The 22,459-nt window shown below is 37.0% G+C and overlaps 1 protein-coding gene across 1 annotated transcript in view; it reads right to left on the bottom strand.

The window, feature by feature from the left end:
- The window catches only part of LOC117161646 (uncharacterized), a 111,402-nt gene that overhangs the window by 13,025 nt on the left and 75,918 nt on the right, over positions 1 to 22,459 (bottom strand). The window contains exon 7 of the mRNA XM_033343348.2: positions 5,918 to 6,028. Within this exon, the coding sequence (XP_033199239.2) occupies positions 5,928 to 6,028 (101 nt within the window). The 3' untranslated portion in view covers positions 5,918 to 5,927. The remainder of the gene's footprint in view (positions 1 to 5,917; positions 6,029 to 22,459) is intronic.

Below are 22,459 nucleotides of genomic sequence, written 5' to 3' on the forward strand. Positions count from 1 at the left end.
CTAACAAACAAACACTCACCACACTAAAGAAATAAATCAATCAAATTCGAAGATGGTATCCCACTGGGGGTAGCCATCCACATGTTATATTATTATTCCACTAAGCTATAATATTTTACCAAATGTCCTACTGGACAAATTGTAAAATGTAAATAAATAAATAAAAAAAAACCCTTCACTCAATCGTGTCGTTTCATCTTTCAAAATTTTCAAAGTTTATAATTGAGAAGTAGAGAAGACACAGTAAGACGCAATAAGATGCAAGAAGTTTACAACTGAAAAATAGATTATTATTAATATGTATATCAATTTTATACCACAACTTCAATCAACACATTCGTTTACAGCATCACATACGTATGACGTTTCAGGATCAATTTACATTTGATTCTAATCCAAACAGTTTTCTAAGTTGTGAAATAAATAAATGTACGCGTAAGAAGATAAATCTCAAGCAGTTATTATAGTAAACACACGTATATTTTAATAAATTAAAAATATTATTCAAAAGTGCAAAAGATAAAATTTGATCTCTGGTGGACATTTTGTTCCCATTCTTTATGGCAGCGAACATATGAAAGTATTAAAAGCCTTATTTTTAAAACTCGGACGAGATCGTAGTATAGATTTGCAAAAACGACAGCAGAGTTAATGATCTGCAGTTTATTGTACTCTGATGAACATTATCGATATCGATGGTACAGAGCGCGATACGGAACATGGATCGTCATTGGTCGAGGGGCGCGACAGTTCGCGATGAGAGATGAACGGATGCGACGTCATTGGTGCTCGTTCGTGGTGATCTATGGTAACTGATAATGAAAGCACGGAAGGTGAGATACGGCTGGTCGCAGGCTGTGTTGCATAAGCTACAGTTTCCGCGGAACCCGTCACATGGCACCCCAGTTTCCTTCTCCCGTCCTCTGAAACTATATCCTCGAAATATCGAAATACTGTGGAATCCCCTTGATAAAACCTTGAACTATGAATATCGGTTAATTCATCGATCGTATCGACGTTCGATATGAAACAAATGTGTGCATGAGGCGAGATTGAAATTGTGACGCGTGGGGATCCAGAATCTTCGAAACGGAACCGAGGAATATATCATACGCTAGATAGAGCATAGAATAACGAACTACGACTGCAGGCTACCGGTTGCATTCGATCGTTTTCTGCTCCGTTCGCGAGTTCATGAGAAATCAGGGGCAATTTCCGGTTACCGTTTTCAGACACAGGACACACCGCTATGTGTCGTCTTGCTGCGCTGTCGGCATAATTTGTCTCCTCAAAGCTTAAATGTGAATCTCTGGAGAGGATCGTGTCTTTTATGGTTCTAGGATTTTGTTAACACATTGCGTACAGCGCTCTGAGCGCTCAACGCGCTCCCAGGACCCGCACATTTTTGAACGCACCAGAAGCATGCTTGGCAAGCAATAGGATGCATATATACATATTTTTAATTTGCATTTGGTATTATATTTATTATTCAGTCTTCTTCTATATCTAATCGCATTACTTAATTCAAGAAGGTTGCTGCTATCACTGAATTCATTTCCGTCGCAAGTGTTGTTTGGTGCATCAGATAAATCATGAAACAACAATTCATTTTGACTTTCATTTTCTTTACATCTACGTGTCATTTTACTACTTTTATAGAATTAAGATCTATTTCATAAAATTTTTTATTATAAAGTATCAGTAACAGATTGAAAATGTAAATGATTTTTAAAAAGCAGTTTCCTTGCAAATTAAAACACGAACTTTGAAATAACAAAATGTACAACAATAAAACATATAAGTATATACAATATACATTTTTTACTGTTAGAAGTCACTGTGTTCACTATATTACGATCTTATTACCCACGAAAATCTGCTCTAGCTTGTTCTCGATCAGCTAAGCTCAAGTGTATTGGTCCCTTATCGCCGTATGTTTATAAATCGACACATGAAATGTATGTGTAATGTGTAATGACAAAAGTCGGCACGAACTTATGGGATGACCTAATAGATACTGATTCGCACGACTAATTAATAACTGATAGATAACTGAACTGGTAACTCTTACGATCGCGTCCGTTTACTTATACTGGTCGGGGGAGAGTCGGAAAATTCAAATTCGTTTTTGTTCGACGGTTGTACGCAGCGGCGACATTGTTTTGTCCAAAGTTTATTTATTCTTACGTTACGTGTATCCTAACGATATTGATACTCCGAGGCAAAACAACAACATGATTTGAATTGTCCTCTAGCCCATGTGCCGCTACAAATTTATCGTATTAGTAATGTTAGTAAACTGACAAAATATAATTTGTAGGCTATATTTTGCAGTTGTACAGGGTGGTTGGTACGTGGTGGTACAAGCGAAAAGAGGGTGATTCTACGCGAAAAAAGAAGTCGAAAATATAGAATAAAAATTTTTCGTTTGAGGCTCTGTTTTCGAGAAAATCGACTTTGAATTTTCGCTCGGTACACGTGCACTTTATCACGTCTCGTTATAAAGGATTTCACTGTAGATCGTTGTCTCGAAGGAAAAATTAAAAAACAAAATTTTTATTCTATATTTTCGACTTCTTTTTTCGCGTAGAATCACCCCCTTTCCGCTTGTACCACCAGTTACCAACCACCCTGTATTTCAATAGACAGTCATCAGTAAAATTGATATAAGAAAATTTATCTCTATTTTTCGTGAAACACCTTTGAAAGCTCGTCATTTAGTCTTCCACAATTTCATCCGTTGCATTGGTTAGACTTCTAGTTATTACCGGTTATTCACGATCATCGATTAATTTATTAATGCTAAACGACGCATGATAAAACGGTGTTCACGCGGACATTTCACAGCCAATCCTTTCATTTTATTTATTCCACTAGCTCACGGAGTGATGAAACGTAAATCGTGTAAAATCCAATTAAATAGATTTGATTTCCATGATCGAGGCCAACCGTTTAAATCGTAGTAAATCTCTCTCTCTCTCTCTCTCTCCCTCTTTCTTTCTCTCGCTGTACCTTGCAATATTTTACTCTATATCGACTGGTGGAAGTAGACGACGAAATCGATTTCCATCTATAGCGAAGAAACGGACGTTTCGCTTTTGTTAACGAAACTCAAGCGAAGCGAGGAGTTTACCCGAGAAACACCGATCACCGATTATTTATTATTAATCTGACGAAACTGAGGGATTCTGCGAATTTCCAGCAAGTTTCTAGGAAAATACTGGCATCCTTGTAAATTTTAATCGAGGGGATTGAATTAGTTAACGACGTGGATAACCGTGGCCATCAAAGTCCGGAAACTCGTCGAAAGTTATCGAAATGAAGATGGACGAGCTTAACTTGTTTTCTATATCGAGACGCGTGTATCTTCTGATGCATTATGAAAAATGTTTCAGGACGAAAAAATGTCTTAGTTGCTGAAATACGAAACGAAATATTAACTCGTTAGTTGAGAAACACGAGTTCATTCGCATTTCCAATCCCTTGAATAATAAATTGTAGTAATAATTTCTTTGCCTAGTTGTAATTCTATTATTAAGGGAAACATAATCATTTATAATAATAACTTCGTTTTATTAATTACTGAAAGATAATAATTTTCTTATTTAGCAAAAATGTCGTGAAAAAAGAACATTTTTAAAAACCGGAATTTCTATCAATTTCTTCGTTTAGGGCTAATAATTTTACTAGAGAAAACAGATATTTAAAAAAGAAACAATTTTAATTAAATCAATTCTAATGTTTGCTAATGTAAGTATGATATAATTTAGTTATCTGTGTGTAATTTGATCTAACCAACCAAAATTATTATACTTCATCAGTTATTAATTTACAAGAGTTTCGATATAAAGAACCTGATTAATCGGTTAGGCGACACGAATCATGTGGAAATCGATCAATTTGTTTCTCGTTAAACCATGAACATACAGATATTTTCACGTGAAACCCCTGGAAATTGAGGCAGATTTAGCTAGGGAAACTTGACGCAACTTTCTTTCGACCCGATGAACTATCGAGTTGCGCATCTAAAAACTCGTCTGCAACTCGGATTGCGGAAACATCCAGCGAAAAAAGAAGAAATAAATGACGGTGGCTAAGGAAAAAAGAGGCAGGCTGATGTAAAGAGTTCGGCAGAAAAGAAAATACTTTGATACAGGGAACTTCGTGAAGTAGAAATTGAATCAAAACGCGAGCGAAACGAAACAAAACGATCGGCGAAGGAAAAAGAAAACCAAAATGAAGAGGAATCATAGCTGGATGTTGCGTCGGGAGGAAATTTAAAGAAGAACAAAGCGGAAAATCCGACGTGTTAAAGATAAAGAGCAAGCGGCGCATGGAACAGAAGGAACAGACAAACCGAAAAGGAAGATCATAAAACAGAGGAAAGTGGGAATGACGGGATAGAATGAGTAAAAAGAGGAAAGATTTGGAATGAGATAAAAAGAGAGCAAAGTGAAGAAACGGAAACAGAGAGTTACGAAGGGAGCACTAAATCCCAGGACCAGGAAAAGCGCACCGGGCAAAAAAACCAAAGGGAAAATAAAGGACAGAGAAAGCGAGCAAGGTGGAGGAAAGTTGACAGAAATGAAGGAAGAAAGCCTTGGTGGAATGCTACCAAACGGCTCCCAATCGCAAACAAACCTACTCATTTCGTGAAAAGAAGGAAATGAAAAAAGAGGAGCGAGCAGAGCCTGCAAAAACAGAGTAGCCATACACCAGTGGCAAAAAAGAAACTACAAGAAATAAAACAGTTGGTGAAAAAAGCGGAGACACACAAAAGACTTCTATTAGACTAAAAATAACGAACGAAGGATACGAATATCGAGAAGTCAAGAGACACGACAATTCTAGAATCGCTATTGGCTGGGTTTGTCGAACGATTTCAACGACACGCTGGAGCATTAGTAAATATGCGAATAGACAAACTTCTCGGTAGCAATCGCATAAACGACGAGGAACGTGATAATACGATCGTCGTAATAACCATGATTGGCAAAGACGGTTTTATACAATTGCAGAGGCTGTTACTATGCAGCTTCCATAGAAACATTCGCGCGGATTCAAAACAAGACCGTATCATCGGATCTCTATAGTGAAACGAGAGAATCTAGGGTTAGATCTTTCTTCTAGTTTCCGTGAAACGACACGACGAAGGTTCAAATTGGAATCGTAGCCCACCTTCCATGGTAAGCGTTTCGCTTTTCGAGCCAATCGATACTCCAGGACTTGTTCAGGCCGTTTTACGATCGTTTCGCCGGATTAGGTGGTTTGATAATGTATTTATGTGATAAGAGAGGTTAGATTAGTGTCCCTAGTATAAGCTTCGAAACTCGAGCTTTTAAGGCTCGAGTCATAAAGCTGTCATAAAAGTTTAAAGTCTTCAATGTTTAAGCCTTTAATATCAAAAGCTCTTGTTGCCTAACTTATTATGCATGTAGTAATTGCGGATAAGAAGTGATTCAAAAGAAATTATGTGCAGACTTTGTTACATTCGACAAGAAAATTGAAGTATTACTTTTATATGATGTATGATATATTATTCGTCGATTTTATATGGTATATTATTCATCAAGGAAATGTACGTAAAAATGAACTAAAAATCGAAGAGACAAGTTACCACACTCTTTTCAGAATATTGCAAATGGATAATTTTTTTAAAACCTTGTAATTTAATTACAAAAAAAAGTTAGACCAATCAATGATCATGAATCAAAGATACAAAAATACTATTAATTTTTTACACTAACCTCAAAAGCTTTAAGAATCTTAACGTTTGAGCTTTATATACGTTAGTTTAAAAATCTTAACCTTTAACGTCGAGCATTAAAGCTTCAAAACTCCTAACTATCGTTATACAAGGATCAGAACGATGCACGGTAAGGTTTCAACGGGGTCGTTTCAGTGATAATTGACTCACCTTAGTATTGTCATCTGGAAAAAACGTAACTCATCGTTAAGTGAATTAGCCACAGGTTGAGGAACGCCCTGGAGACTCCGTTACCGTCGTGCACCGCGGCTGGTAACTCCCCTGGAACCAAAAGAGAAAAGAAATTGAATTAAGTAACGCTGGTGACTGCATTTTGCTCGTTCGTTCCAGTTACACACACGCGAGCGATAGTCTCGTGGAATGAACTTAATGTACTCTTTAGTTAACTTGCCTTTTCCTCTTATTTTCTTTCCTATCGAGAAGAGATAGAAAACTAAAACCACAGTTTTCTCAGTCGTCACATCGACCTGTTCATCTTCTACGATCTAGTTCAATTCTTTGGTCACTGTTATACACATATTATAAATATATTATACGTGTTATACGAAACTCTTAAAAATTTGATTAACACAGTAAGGCGTAGGACGTAGAACGTGCCAAACGAATACTCGGCGTTTGATTCGGCAAAGGCGACTCCCGACTCGCGACTCGCGACTCCTGCTAACGATTCCTTACTGACAAATGAACTGCTAGTCCACTTTCTTCCTTTGTTATATTTCGACATCCCCACTACGCACGTATTCGTAACCGTCGCCATGTACGCCTTCTACCGAGTATTTGGAGAAGGACCATAGGGATATCGATGGCTCATTAGGCCTGTCGGCAGTTACGCTTTATCGCGACCTTGTTTATGTTTCGTCGATCTCTCATAAACAGTTTTTTTAGCAATGCTATGCTATATAACGAAGAAACCGTTGGAAAGAGAATTGTTTTTTGTACCGTGTTCTTTGTGTGTGTTTATAGTGTCGCTACGACACTACGATTGAAACATGACTCATTGTGATCGTATCGAGATTATGCTGATAAAATTTGAATTCGATTCAGAAGTATATATAAAAGATACAGGACATTTATTGTAAACATATACTTAGTAAAAAATAATTGCATAGTATATGACACACAAAATCACGAAATTGACAAATCACCGGTGATCTCGCGTTGCACTTCGAACGTTTCACAAATAAAGTAAAGAATTGAACTTTAGATATAGTAGTAAAATTTATTGTACCAATGCAACAGAGTAACGGTTCAGAGTGTTATAACAAAAAGGTATTAAGCGCTGATTTGGGAGGATTCTTATACTGAGGTTTTAATCCCTCTGGAGAAGTTGCCGTCGGGTGTATATCAGAGGCGGCTATTCCGTTACTATCTGGTTATTGTTTCGATAGCAGTGGCATGTAGGATGTTTTGTGTACCCTATTACTGCTTCTGAGCGTGTAACACACAAGTAGTGGTCTCAAACACAGAATTAATACTGTGACATACTAACATAATGATAATTCATTGATCAAATATTTTAGTGATCTGTACAAACATTTATACTTACTGAATAAATATCTCGTAACTTCTATATATACATTATCTGATTATTTAAAAATTTGTCCAATATAATGACGATAGTCGCGTCTCGCTACAATGCTAATGAAATTTCAGACTAATTCGTATAACACATATAATACCTTCATAAAAAGTTTTTATAATCGCTGAAAACTTTCGTGAGCTACTGTATGAAAAATGGCTCTTGCTCATGATTCACGCGAGTCTTTCATTTAAAATTTTCCATTATACCTGTTGAAACGCCGGAAGAAATTATCCATTATCAGCGACTATAATAACGTCACGAGAGTCCTCAACAGCTAATGCTTCTGTCGGTTTCACAAGGTTGTCGATAAATTAATCAATATCAAAGATCTTCCGTAAAAAATCTCGTGGCGAAACGTTTTCATCGCGTTGAACCTTGCAATATCATGCTATAAATCTACAAGTATCATTGGTTCGTCGGCGTTATCGAAGCCTATCGATTGCCAAGTCGTCCATACGAATTCCCAACGACGCCTGGTGTCGCGAGAACGATCAATCGACTCGGCTCTTCGTCGCGGAAAGCTGCGATATCATGGACTCGCGTAAATCACGCGGTTGAATATATTTTATTCTTTCGCGTAACCAACGGCAGAGATTGTAAAACGTTGGCTGGTGCACGCGAGAGTGCTCGTGCGAGCGCGTGCGCGTGCCTGCTCGTGCCGTCGACAAGAACACATTTGTCATTTCATTAATGGTTGTTCCCCGTCTATAGGTTTTCTGTCAGACACAGCCCGCCGCAGCTTGACATATTTTGGTGGCGGCCGTTTAATCGCTCCTCGACCAAGTTACGTTTCCTGGATAATAGTTCGAAGCTCCGGGCTTTCATGAAATTAGGCGCTTCTTATTAATGGATCTCGCATCACGAGCCTATCTGAGCTTTCTCTATCTCTCTCGCTTTGTTACTTGTTTGGCCTTTCTTCTTGGTCTCGATCGTTCAACGGGGAATGCCGCGTGCAACTCTGCGACAACTTACATTTCCGTATCGAAGCCGAAGTTCTTGTGTTATTAGACTTGAACATTAGAGTGTAATACAGAAAAGGATGGTTTATCGAGGATTTTCTTCTAGTTGAATCCGTTACGTAGTTAATTATTTTTAGCAGTAAAGATGAGTTCGTGTTTTCTTTTCGAACGAGGACGCATTTATATACCTATTTTTTTTCGTACTATATGGAGATCGATTATCAAGGATTCTCTTAATGTCGCTATTTTACACAAGGGCATTGCCGTTGATCAGTTTACACATATGGAGATACTACCAGTCTCTTCGATGATTAGACCGCGTTTAAGCACATATTGAAAAAGGCAATCTATGGATGACAGATAGTACATATCAATACATATTGTCGTTCCAATGTGATTATTGATTAATTCATGGACTCAATTATCGAGAGAATCACCTTGTGCGACAGCACGAGTCGAAGAAAATTATCGAGACCGAATCATCATTCACGTACCAATTTTAGCCATCTACATTGTATCAGAGTTTTGTTTTTATGAAAAATATGAGACTTCTATTACCTTCCTCCGGTTTATTCGGGATATATAATCAAGGAGCTGCTAGTCCGGAGGTATTTACGAGAAAATGCTATATTCCACGATGCGCATTACGATTCACGGAAATGCTTAATTCATAATAATGGGGATGGACGAGACTCCCGGCGGGAAAGGAATTTCAGCGGCAGATTGAAATGGAACTTAATCTCCGGATATCCGAGAACCGAGAGTTCCGCCAACCAGATCGCGGAGTTTTCGAAGCTACCTCATGATTGTCAATCATTCAAGTTCTTTCGGTTTGCAAAGAGTGTTTAATAGAAAACGTGCTTTCTTGACCATCCGCGTTCTTTGAGGTGAATGCCAAAATGCGAAAGCCGGCTTAAAACTATTCAGTGCCGCTTAATGGTTATTTAAAGTCATTTCAATGTTAATCAAAGGGCATATCGTACCATTAGGTCGCCCAGAAAGTTCGTTCCGATTTTTAAGGAATTTGATCGAAATAAAAGATCATATTGTAAAGTTTTTCGCCGAAAATCCTGGAAGAATGGAATCAAGACAAAGGTTGTAGAATAAAATGATCTATATAATTCAATAAAAGTATATCGAATCGAAATATAAATCTGAATGGACTTTCCGGACGAGTCAATATAATAAGATTAATCAACAATTGTTTGAGGATCGTTTAAAGAGTACTCAAAGCTATTCAAAATCATTTTAAGATCGTTTGATGCGCATTCAAGTGTGATAAATATTTTTCCATTCAAATTATGTAAAATTATTTCAATTGAATCTGATAGATGAAGATCCTTTTCAGTCCACTTTTTATTATCTATATCTCATTGAAGATTTCTTGTCACTTTCATCATACACAGATATTTAAACGTTTATTCGATTATACAATATATATATCAAGTTGTTTGAAGGTGTTTTAAAAATTAGTTCCAGACGAATGAACGAGATCTCACATAGTCATTTTATGTTTGACTTCGGTTTACATTAGATTTCTTTCCATTGAACACGGTATCGTTCTTCATTTCGTTTTCTGTCTGGAATTTTTCATTTCAGTACCTTCACGCATCTAACGTGTCTCTACACCATTTCATCAGAACCAACTTCGATTCCTCTCGCGCGTTCTCAACATACCATCTTCGAGTTTCTCTCTGGAATTCTTTCTACCAACGTTTCATTGGCCGACCACTTTGATCTTTCAATTTTCACCCATCTCCGTCTGTCTTCGGAGTTTGAGATTTATCTGTTCGATTTATATTTGTTCTACCCCACTTTGCCCAACGATCCTCCTCCATTTTAGTTTCTGCATCTCACGCTTCTCTCGTTTTCCTTTGGTGTTCCACGTGCAACCTCCTTCTTTCCCTCGTCTTAGGGTTGAACGCCCCCTTTTCCAGCCCATTGATCCTTTCTCTTCCAGCTCGTTCCTTTTTAAATCTGTCACTTCGATCCTCTACCCCTTTTAACCCTTTCAATTTCATCCGACAGCTTTAATTCAAAGTAATAAAACCAACTGCTGTTTCGCTGTTTTCAACTTGTCTCTAGAGTGTTCTACATAACTGATGCAAGTCATATGGTTTTGTGGTATTGTCATTACACGTTTTACGAGACTCGTAAAATTTACTCGTTTAAAAAGAGCTATACAGATAGATATTTTTATAAAATTAAAGTTAAAATGTTTTCTGAAATAATCGATCTTCTACGTCCATAGTGCTATACTGTTCACTAGGTGATTTCTAATCACATACTAGTATTAGTAAATACATACTACTCTATTAGTTAATTACTCTAACAAAACGAATTAATTTTTTCAAATAAATTTTACAGGTTGTAAATTATCTGATTTTTCTATTTGATAAAAAATTACAAAATCACAAAAAGATCCATAATGTAAAACTTGTATTTTGTTAATTTACTAAAATCATCAAGATGATCCAAGTTATGCACTCACTATTCGAAGCTATCTAATTGTGTCGAGTGAAATATTATATTTTTCTACCTTTTATCGGTTTAGAGCTATATGTCTAATGTTTACGAAGCTACATTGGTTCAGTCGCGTGGTATACTTTGTATATATATGTCAGGTTAAGGTTGGAATTTTGAGCGTTTGACGAACCTTCACTCGAATTTACCATCGCGGTTATAGCTGATATTTATTGGTACAAATGTGATTATTACAAGAGGCTACAAGTAATAGCGGCGATCGGATGGTCGAGTTGTTGATGACAATGAATTCAGGTTCGATAACGAATCCACGGTCAACGGTAAAACTTATCTGAATGAACTCACTTGCAGTCCAAGTGGAACTGCCCTCATATATTCTTCTCACTGTTTTTAAGGAGAAGTATATAATTATTGCATACCTTGTCAGGTACACGTTCCTCCCGTGACCGTGGCTACCTAACAGAGGTATGGAGTAGTTGTATAGTTCTCCTTAAAAAAATATAGTTGTAGCGGCACACGACTCGAGGACAAATCAAGCCACGTGTGGTTTTGCCTCAGAAGTGTCAATATTATGGGACACACGTTGTATTAATAATCAAACTCCGGGCAGAAACAATATTGCCGCTACGCGGGGCTGCCTAGCAACGGCGATTGGAATTTTGTCGGTATCCCCCGACCAATACACAACAAACGAACGCGATCGTAAGGAGAGGAATGTTTTCGTCAGTCTTTTATTCGTGCGATCTCCTTGGAGAGTTTTTCACATCGTTTTTACGAGCAGTATATACCGAGCGTCCCAGCGAACGTTACTTTGTGTTTCAAAATATATTCTATTGAACAAAGACTTTTCCCCGTTGACCGTAAGATGATTATCATTAACATCTCGAATCACCACGGTTATTTGTCAAATTCTATAAAAACCATATTTATACCAGTAAATATGATCTCTATTGTACAACAATGATAATCCAAATGAAGATTCGTTACACCCCCCTAAACCGAATGTTAACCCGGGAATGTTATGTGTACATATATGTCAGGGATGAAAGGTCACCGGAGCCTTCCCTTTGGAATTTTGAGAAAATCCCTTAACACTTTAATCTAGATTCTACCATAGCCGTAATTAAGCAATTGTCGTCATTCAATTCGATTGTAATTGTTCGAGATTCGTGATAATGAGTTTGGGCTCGAGGCAACAATCAGTCGCCGAACGTAGCGGCAGTCAAGGGATGAACGTTTTTGCCTAACAGAGGTATGGAGTAATTCTATAGCTCTGCTCAGAAGAAATAGTTCTAGCGGCACGCAACAGTAAACATTCCAACGGTTTCTGTCCCGTGGCTCGCCACACGCAGACCCTATTCTTCGGGTAAGATGATTACTAGATGTCGACGCATCTCCACAGTACATATTCAGCTAGCCTGAGGACCCGTATAAATCTTAAGATTTAGTTAACTAAAATCCTTCAAACAGTCTTTGTCCCAACTACGGGAAGATAGGAGAAATCTATTTTTCTCACGAACGACGCTTCCCGCTAGCAACTTTCCCTCAAGGGCGGCTAGCATCCTTCTCTAACCACCAACATGAAAATTGACCAATTAACAGCAACGTTAACTTTCCGAACGAAGGCATCTCTCCACGAATCCAATGATCTCGTGTCCTTAAACACACCCCATCATAGTTCTCCTCTGCAGCATCATCGCGACGGAAGGTCAGTCTCTCGTGAGGTCGCATTAGCGAGCTACATAGCGTCTTTACGCTCGGTGGACATTCTATGTTTTAACAAAGAGGTAGTTCAGTAATACTTGTATCGTAGACAAGGAAGTTGGATACAACTTGGACTTTGGAAGAAAGAGCATTCTATTATCTCGTTGACCGCGGATTCTTCATTGAACCTAGGATCATTGTCATTAGCTTCTCGAGTGTCTAATTACCACGGTTATTTGTCAAATTCTGTAATAATCATATTTGCACTAGTAAATATCTCCTCTATTGCATAACAATAATGTCTAATCCAAATGAAGGTTCGTTTCAGGCCCCTAACCGTAATCATAATGTGAACCCAACATATATATATATTACCACCTGTCACATTCTTTCCACGGGATTAGGTTAGGGTTAGGTTAGATCCGATGACCAGCCGCCTGGTTGGGGTACCAGGTATTGTACGACAGCACCGGGGACGGGCGCGGCGTGAAATGGCCTCACAGCGCGTCGTAGTTTGTGAGCGGGGTTGATGGTGGGTATCACTCCCCTTCCCGCTCACGCACGGAGGAGTTAAGCGCGAGGGGGCCCGTGATGAATGCTTTCGCCGTTTCAGGAACCCCTAACCTCTCCACGTGCGCTCAGGATGGCTATCATGAGGGTTTTAATCTAGGAATTCGGTACTATCCTGCGTCCTCTCCTCAGAGGAGGTGGGCGCCAATGGAGGTTTTACCCACGTTAAAAAAAGAACAAAAAAAAAAAGAGATGCGATAGTCAATGGCAATAAAATTACATGTACGCATTTCGAACAAAGTTATACACACACCGCAGATAATTTAGTAGATAGCCCCACCATTCATACGGTAATCAATAGACTAATAAATCATGAAACAGTAGTAAGTTGCAGCGTAGTAATTAACGCGGATATCATGAAATTATAAATTTCAGAAATTTGGTGAAATTCCTGTTGAAATTGTTTTGATTTTCAATAAACCTCTTCCGGAGGTGAGAATATACCGGCTGCGGTTGCGAGGATCGAAACAAGCATACCGATGAAAATAATAATAGGATTGACGGTGAGGATATTTGCATTCCACCGATTCACCTTTCCGCATAGAGAGTTGCGCTTCGAAGACGCGGAAAACACGAGCCGGGTGGTTCTGTCGATTCGTGGCAATTAGCCACGATGAATGCCTCTCTAATCAATGGACAACGAGGATTCACGGCGCACAATGTATTTGCGGCTCAATTGTTTCGATTCAACTCACTCGGATACGTTTCCTGGCCGTTCCGCGGCTTCGTAGACGCGAGTGCACGTAGCAGAACTTCCTATTGACCACTTCCTGGCCAGCAGCCGGGAATTCCAATTGCTAGCTCTTGTGTTTGCGGTCGGCCATCGCGATCGTCCGGTTAGTTTTTAGAGTTTGCTCGTACATTGCAATCTATGTGTATCCATGATTTGATACTATCTGTATGTATTTGCTAGGAACGATATAGAGAGGCAAATGAAGCGTTAAGCGGTGACATCGACTGATCTAATCGGATCTAGGATCATATGTGATGTGTATGCACGCACTGTTTTCTGTAATTCATTTCCACAATATTATCATCATTATAGAATTAGAGTTTGTAATACGTAACTTGGAAAATATATAATACACGAAAAGAATGTAATTTTATTTTCATATTCATTGCATGAGAAACCTATTCCGTCCTCGTATCTCCAGAAAGATGATACGAAATTCTCATGAACTAAAACGCTGTAATGTAATTACGTATATTTAAACGATAATTTGAAAACAAAAGAGACACATTGCACGCATTTTCTAAAGCTTAAGAAAATGAAAGGAAAATATCTCTTGCATGAATATGAATAAAATTTGTTACGATACCAGAAATAACAAAATGTACAACTAAAATACCTCTTGCTAAAATAATGGATTATAATAACGGTATAATCACGCAGCTTTAATCTAATAAAAATTTCATTTGATTTACTGTTTGTTATAATAAATTGTTAATTTCATACATCAACCTTCATTAGTACTAGTAATTTGTGGCTCATAGCTTATAAAATTTCATTAATAATAATAAAACGGTTCTCTAGCTAAAGAGCTTCTTATGTACCTCAAAACGTCTGAAATTACATGTTTCAATTTTCTAAACACATACACTTTAATTCCTGACTGATAACCTCAGCGTGTCGTTTTCATTAAGCATTACCTCCTGGTGTCTCTATCCCATGTAAGGTCATTTGGTTAACTTCTACGCGATGATACACACGAGTTTCACCTTGTTCTCCCTGCTGTTTTATCCCCCCTCGAGACGTTTCGTCGTCCTTCAAGTATATCCACGTTTTCCTTTATTCGGAAAGTTTCAAACCCCGGTTGCAGTTTCTTTGCCATTCTCCGGGTACGTGCACCACTCACGAGTTTTACTTCACTTTTCCGGCATTACGAGCAGTTTGTTGTTTGTCCGCCGTGCCGTTGCCTCGCAGCTGTCGAGTTTTACTTCGCGCTAGTTTGTCGACTCTTGTTACCGCGGCGAGAACGTTTACTTTTATTTTAGTTCGATCATTCTTTATGTGTGATTTTCTTTGAGCGCAGGATCAAACAATCAGCGATTAATATATTTATATATCGAATATTTACAACGTATGAAAATTTATCAAACTGGTCAATTCGTAATTCTTCATAGGCTTACTACAGAATGAATCTTTGAGCATTTCAAAGATTTCTTACGAAGCATATAAATAAAGTCTTGTCCTTTCATATTAGCGCAAAATGTGTGTATTTTGTTGATCTACGGATTACGGTTTCAATGAAAATTAGAGAAACGTTGTTCAACAATTACCAACAAATTTGAACAATACTTATACATAACATTGAAACGGGGGAAGTACTTCAATAAAATAGTATATCAAAGTAATTGATCGCAGATATGCAGAAATTATTAAAAATAGAGGTTGTTCTATAAAGTGTATGTTAGCTTTTTAAGAACTCTTTCTCTTTTATGTTTCATGTAAACACAGTTCTTCTGCATGTCTGCAGTAAATACTGGCTTCAGTGTTTGCATCCTAAATAATGTTTATATTTGAACAGATATTATATAAATTACAAGTTGCCATTATAAATAAGATGCAAATGTATATGAAACTGTAAAGTCAACTACAAATTGTTAGGTAGTGTTTATAATATAGTAAAATGTAATACAGCAATCTATGAAAAAGTTGCATGTCTTAAACTTGCGTTCTCTACATTATATTTCCTTTGACATCCTTATGGTCTTATAAAAATATCTCTACACATTTAATTTTTCTCAATTTCCTTTGAAACAAAGAAAGAGGGTCTCTCTATCCTGTTTTTCCATCATTTGCCTCTTTCCTTGTTTTTTTTTTGATACAGACAAAAGGAACGCTGGATGTGGGCGGTCTACCATACACGGGCCGGTGATAAACTTGTCAGAACGACGGGCAGGGGGGGGGGGGCAAAACGGAAGGTCATAGGTCAGAAGGGCCGTTTCGCCTCATATGTGGTCACACTTCCTGGAGACGAAACCCTCGCCTCGTTTCGGAATCATGCAGCGGAATTTACTATTGGTCACTTCCTAGTCTCGTAACTCCTCGATCTCGAAACCGTACCGCAAAAAGATGCGATTTCCTCGCTTCCTGCTGTCCCTATCGATTTTATCGAATATCGGAGAATCCTTCTGGTAAAAGTCGAGAAAGATCGCCTCTGGAGACCTCTTTAGAAACTCAAATTTAGATTACTATATTCATTGAAACAGAATGGAATATTCTTAGATTCCTGACAGGATTTCCTTTTTCTCTTTTCTTTACGTATTTGTCGATTTGCTGATGAAAGTTACGTAGGTGTAATTTTTGTGCACCGATAATTTACGCAATTAGTAAAGTTAGAAGTTAGATATTATATGAAGCTAGAGTTATTGTAAATAGAATATTTGTTACGCCCCGAGGCTTACTATAGGTCGTGTTCCTAACAGTCTCCGTCTTATATGACCGGCGAGATATACACAATGTTGTCAAGCAGCGAGTTCGAAAAAACATCGATTCGCCTTCGGTTTGTTATTTTACCTACACAAACAAGGTGGCATACGTGATCATAGACGCGAACGGTCGCGAGGCCCGAGCGTGGTGGGGGTCATCTCCAAGAGAAGACAAAGGACAAAATCGAAGGGCAGTGTCATACGAGGAGTCAAACCGAATGCATCGAGAGGTTCAGAGAAATAAACTCAAGGTCGTTTAGTCAAACAAATACGTCGAGAAATATTATAAAGTCGAGTCGAATTATAATAATAAACTAGTTGTATCATCGTAAAATCATTTGTAACGTGTTGATTATAATTTTAAATATTGCTAAAAGTAGAAGCTTATATTAACCCTGTTAATTCAGTGTTACAATCATTTGAACTACCTCTGTTATTATCCTAATCGAAACAGGGGAACGACTGGTTCGCGGCATCGACTATCAGAATCAGAATTTCCTCGCGATCGCGTCTCTCCGCGAACGGTCGTAACAATATTAGAAGTTTATTACAAATAGAAATATTATATAAATTTTACGCCTTGATAATTTAGTTCATACATATACATAAATGAAATTAAGTAATACATATATAATATGTGTGTGTATAAAGATACATATATTAGTTATGTAACTGAGATATCATATTTCCAGAAGATTATTTCATGCTTCCGTTTCAAATTGGAAAATCAAACACTTCTTTAGAGACAGAGAACGTTTAACATTTCTTTTTTTAGAATTCTGTTAGGAAATGCAATAGCTTTACGTTATGATACAGCGAAGTGTCGTGTAGTTTTAGTTTGTTATTCAGCACATTTCTATGGTTGGCCGGCCTGATTGTTCGATTCCGTGTTAGCAAAGTATCATAAAAGTCACACACCAAAAGATATCTGTATCTAAATCGTCTATATCGAGCCTATCGGTTCCCGGTACTTCGTAATGTCGAGCTTGTACTGTCGAGATCGCCCTGTTGCCAAGTCTTCGCATCACCGCCGTCTACCAGAGATCAGCTCCTTTACTCTCGCTCAAGCGACATATTACGCTACGCACACACTGCAAGGAGGTAACTGAGGGTTGTTCGCCTTTAGAAATAAGTTACTTGTTGTTACTCGTCTATTGATCGTCATTTTTCGATCATTACTCATTGTCACTCGTAATCATTCGTCTTTCGTTAGTTAGTCAACATTCATGAAAATGAAATATTGAAAATATATAATTTTAGTCTTCAATATGAAGTAGTTCTTCGAGTTGTCCTTTATTAGTCCGCACACCGCGTGTAAACGCCAACGAACTCCGGACAACTCACTTCCATCAACCACAGGCAATAAACAAACTCCTACATTATAATTTTTAAATACTGTTGAGGAACAAAAGATAAAAATAAAATACTCTAAAATAACAATTGGTAACCAGTCGGTAGACTGGCAGCCTTTTTATAATTAATAATTTTCAAAGTAAACCCTTGAAGCAAAATTGTCACGGTTTTAATTAAGCGAAATGTGAATCACAGAGACTCAAATTATCGGGACCCGGTGGCGTATTTTAATTAGATCCGCGTAATCTTTGCTTTGCCGACTCTTTCATTTGCCCCATGGCGTCAGCTAAGAAAGAGAAATTAGTAGATTAAGTTGTGGCACTACAGACGTGTCTGTTAATAACGGACACCACCCTCTGGACGTGAAATGACAAACTGCCAGTTCCTTTCGTTAGTCGTGTAGAATATACAGAAAGATGAACTGTAATCCAATATTCAATCTTTTTTTAGATCTTCTTTTTCTTCTTCTTTGAAGACCCATTAAGGTCAGCGTTGTACTAATGCATTTTATTTCATTAAAAAATTTTTCAAATCTTCCAATTTTTATATCTTCATACTTTCAAATTATCAAACTTCCAAATATTTAAATATTCAAACTTTCATTCCTTCCACAGATTTCAATAACTTTGAATTTCCATAACCGTATTCCACTTCCAAATTCATTTTTCATCAATAACATTGCTTTTACGCATCTGTTGCATACTATTTTATACTTTGACCTTTAATAGTTAAAAGAATCGATTCGAACTTAAAGCACATCCATATGACACGATGTTTAGGTGATTTCCTCGTGCTCCCGAAAAAAACTGACCCGACAAGTATGAGGAACGGTCTAAACAGTATATTTCACGGTTCACCTTTTTTTATGGTGTACGTGATGTACAAGTTTAATCTTTGAATAAACAATGAATGAAATATGGAAGTTTTATGAAATGTTCAGTAGAAAACGTTGGTGATTGCTTTGGGGCCAGTTATCTGTCTAGAGTTTGGAATATTGAGATTTTGATAAATGATTTTGGAGGATAGTTTTTCAATTATTGAACTGTTTAAATGAAGCTTTATATTCTGGGATATCGAACAACAATTAAATTTGGACGTTTTAACGTTTCGATTTCTATGTTGATTCGCTTTATTTCTTTAACGATTAAAGGTTCAATGGAATTGTTAACATTTCTGATGACTCGCGTACAGGTCGTATAATACTAATCTTCCATTTCAGAACGGAATTATTATCTTTCCCTTGTTCATAAGTTCTTAAATTCTACTTTGTGAGGCATAAGGAAAGGATATGCTTCGTAGAATTTTTCGAAAGAAAGATATTTTCCAGCTATTAAAATTTTCATCAAAGGAATATTAATACTGTTCATTTTTCGGAAGAACATAAAGGGAATTTCTCTGTAACGTAACATTATGTATTAACAGCACAGTAACACATGCTCTCGGATCCGAAGTGACATTATTATAATATTAAATTGTCGGTTATTTTCGATGAAACGCACAACCGCCGATGATTTTATTTATTAATAAATTCTTTCAAAGGGAAAAATTTGATCCATGAATGTAATGAGTTTGCTTGAATCGCTTTGTCGTGTATTTACAATAATTCGAGAAATTTCAAGTGAATCCCATTGCACAATGCCCGATTAATATTTTACTTTAATCTCATTGTACGTTCTCAGTTTTATTAAAAAATGAAAAATCCTGGAAATTTTAAAGAGTTATCTTTTCCCAGCATCTTCATTAAAAAATGCGTTAACTTAAATTCTAAATATTCAAATAAATCATAAATAAGCTGAATAAACGTACGAGGCTCAAACTTAAAGTTGACAATAACGAATCTGTAGTTAATTGATTATCGAGTAGAGATTAAACGTAGATTAAGTGCACGTGTTGGTTTATTGAGTTGTATTGTAGAAAGGTGAAACATTAGGTTTGGATGGTAGTAAGTATTTTGTTCTTATACGTGATGTTTGTAGACGCAGATATTCCGAACTATCTCGTTAATCAAGTTCAGTTAACTAATGCTTATATTTTGTTTTGATTCATTTGTCGTTCGATTATGAAATTTTTTTAACATCAAAATGAATGGATACATAAAATTAAGATAATTTACAATTTTATATGCATAAATTTATACTAGATACATAAATCAACGTGGATTGAATTTTCCTGATAGAGATCTGTTTTTAAAAAAAATTGTTGAAGATATTAAGAGTTCGGAAAGATTAGCGATGGTAAGTTAAATCCTGGTTATATATATGTATGATACGAATGACGAGTAATTCAATGTTTGAGAGAGAAAATGGAAATAATTTCAACGTTCCAAATAAAAACATTTCACTTTTGCAAAGACTGCATATGCCAGAATACATTCAGCCCCTTCGTAATGACAAGCTCTGAAATTGCATTGAGACATGAATAGCTATCGATTGAACGGTGAGATCAGATTAACCGTCAAAAATAAAGAAGAAACAACCTCTGATTCATTAATCTAGTCAGTCTCGAATATCCACCACTATCCTTCAGAATTTAAATAATCCTGTTGCATAGAACGTAGCAACACTTGAATAACTAATGCAATCGTAATGCAAGACTTAATTCGCATATTTATAAATAATTTAATTTACAATCAGAATCCTTTTGAAGGTATAATTCGCGTGTTTCTGTCTGGTTTTCTGTCGGCCGATAATTAATTTTCTTATGTGGTGTGCACTCGACTCGAAGCGAAATGGGTCTAATTCCCTAATTGCAGAAATTAGCTTAGGAGCTTTGAACAATTACGAGGCTACGGCATTTGACATCCGGCAAATTATAGAGGAGACCAAACCATTCTCTATTGTCTCGTTTCGGAACTTACATGTATACAGCTTACAGCCACGCGACGAGCAGTCATTAAGATGATGCACGGTTATTCGTCGGGGATCGCTCGTGGCTTCCTTTTGTTTAATGTTGAAAATGCTCTCTCTCGTTGCTAGACGAGATTCAACTATACACTGGCGAAACGTTGAAAATTAATTAAGATCTGGTGAAATGCGATCAATCGTCAGTAAACATTCTCTTACAAGTACGCATAATTGTGCTTCAATAAACGTATATTCGATGGAAATTGATATAGGAAAATGATACTTCAGAATTGGTAATCGTCGAATTTTTCAAAGCCTTAATGAGACCTTATTATGTTTCTACCAAGTATAGCTTCGTTTGAAAAATAATATAATTTTATGTCAGTGATAGAATTTAGTCGAGTGAATGAATAGTGTTTAGGAATACAGGGATAATGCACGAATGATCATTCTCTGATTTTAAAAAATTGGAGATATGGAAACAGATAGAGATGGGAAATGGGAAAGAAGAGTAAATGTGTATAGAGAATAAATGCTTGGGGAAGGATATTGATTGAAAATTGAGTATTGAGAATAGGATTGCGAGAAGGAGCGAGATTTTGACAGAACTTTTAATCTGATGTACAATCTAATGATTACTTCATTATTAAATATAATTACTACTGCTTAATCTAACATTACACGAATTCAAACCTGAGTCTGTAATTCTGCGTACATATTGACGCATATTAATCGAGTATTATAAACCATTATTATCTATACTGTATAATACTAAAACTGTTAAAGAATAAAATATAAAATTTGTATCAAAAGGATGCGAATAAGAAGTACGTGAAAAAATATATAATGAAAGAAGAAAGAGAAATTTTTGTCCAGATACATATTTCGCAAAAGCTCCTTTAAATTCCCAAATATATATTGTTGTATGAATATCTATAAAATTTCTGTGAAAGATTACGAACTGGTAGATCTGCTATTGAAACAACTTTTTGTGCTGCACCCGACACACCTTTACTATCCAAAATATACCGTTAAATATATAATATTTGTGTGAAAAATTATAAATAAATTCCGATGCGTTAAAACAACTCTATATTTAGAATTGAAAACAATTCTTTGTGTCATATATGGGCCACGTATCGTTTTTAAAATGCGTCTGAAAATAGTGCATTTATAAAATTACTTTTAGGATTGAAATATCTTTATGGAATCTAACAATACTTTGTGCACGACATGATACAAAACTATTCTTCGCCAACTTAGCCAATGTTCTTTATTAAAATTCATTTTCCACTCGTTTCAAATATTTCGCGAGCATTTTTTTCAACAGATCGTACACAGAGAGAGGTTCATCGAGTTATCTATCGTGCCAGTAGATCGTCCATCTTCTCAGCGAGCACCTTATTATGCCCGTCCGAGTAGAGCAGTGTTCTTATGGACGAGGACCGGGTCAGGAAGCATTAGAAGCAAGCCAGCATAGTCACGAACAGTCAATGATCCCGAACAACCGTAGTCGGGATAAGGCTTGCAAATGGAGGAAAAAGTGGGTAGCACGATAACGCTGCTTCCCTTTTCCTCTTCTCTCAGACCATCTCTCCTAGCTTTTTTCTTGTTCTACCTCTCTCTTCCTCCCTCTCTCTCCCTCCTCTCGCTCTCACTCTCTCTCTCTCTCTCTTTCTCTCTCGCGAGCGTTCTTTTCAGTTTCTGAATGCCGGCGTGGTTGTGTCACATTAGGGAACGTTTCCATTTTCATGCAATCCACGTC

Source organism: Bombus vancouverensis, chromosome 7 (genome assembly GCF_051014615.1).
Source record: "Bombus vancouverensis nearcticus chromosome 7, iyBomVanc1_principal, whole genome shotgun sequence".
Taxonomy (NCBI): domain Eukaryota; kingdom Metazoa; phylum Arthropoda; class Insecta; order Hymenoptera; family Apidae; genus Bombus; species Bombus vancouverensis.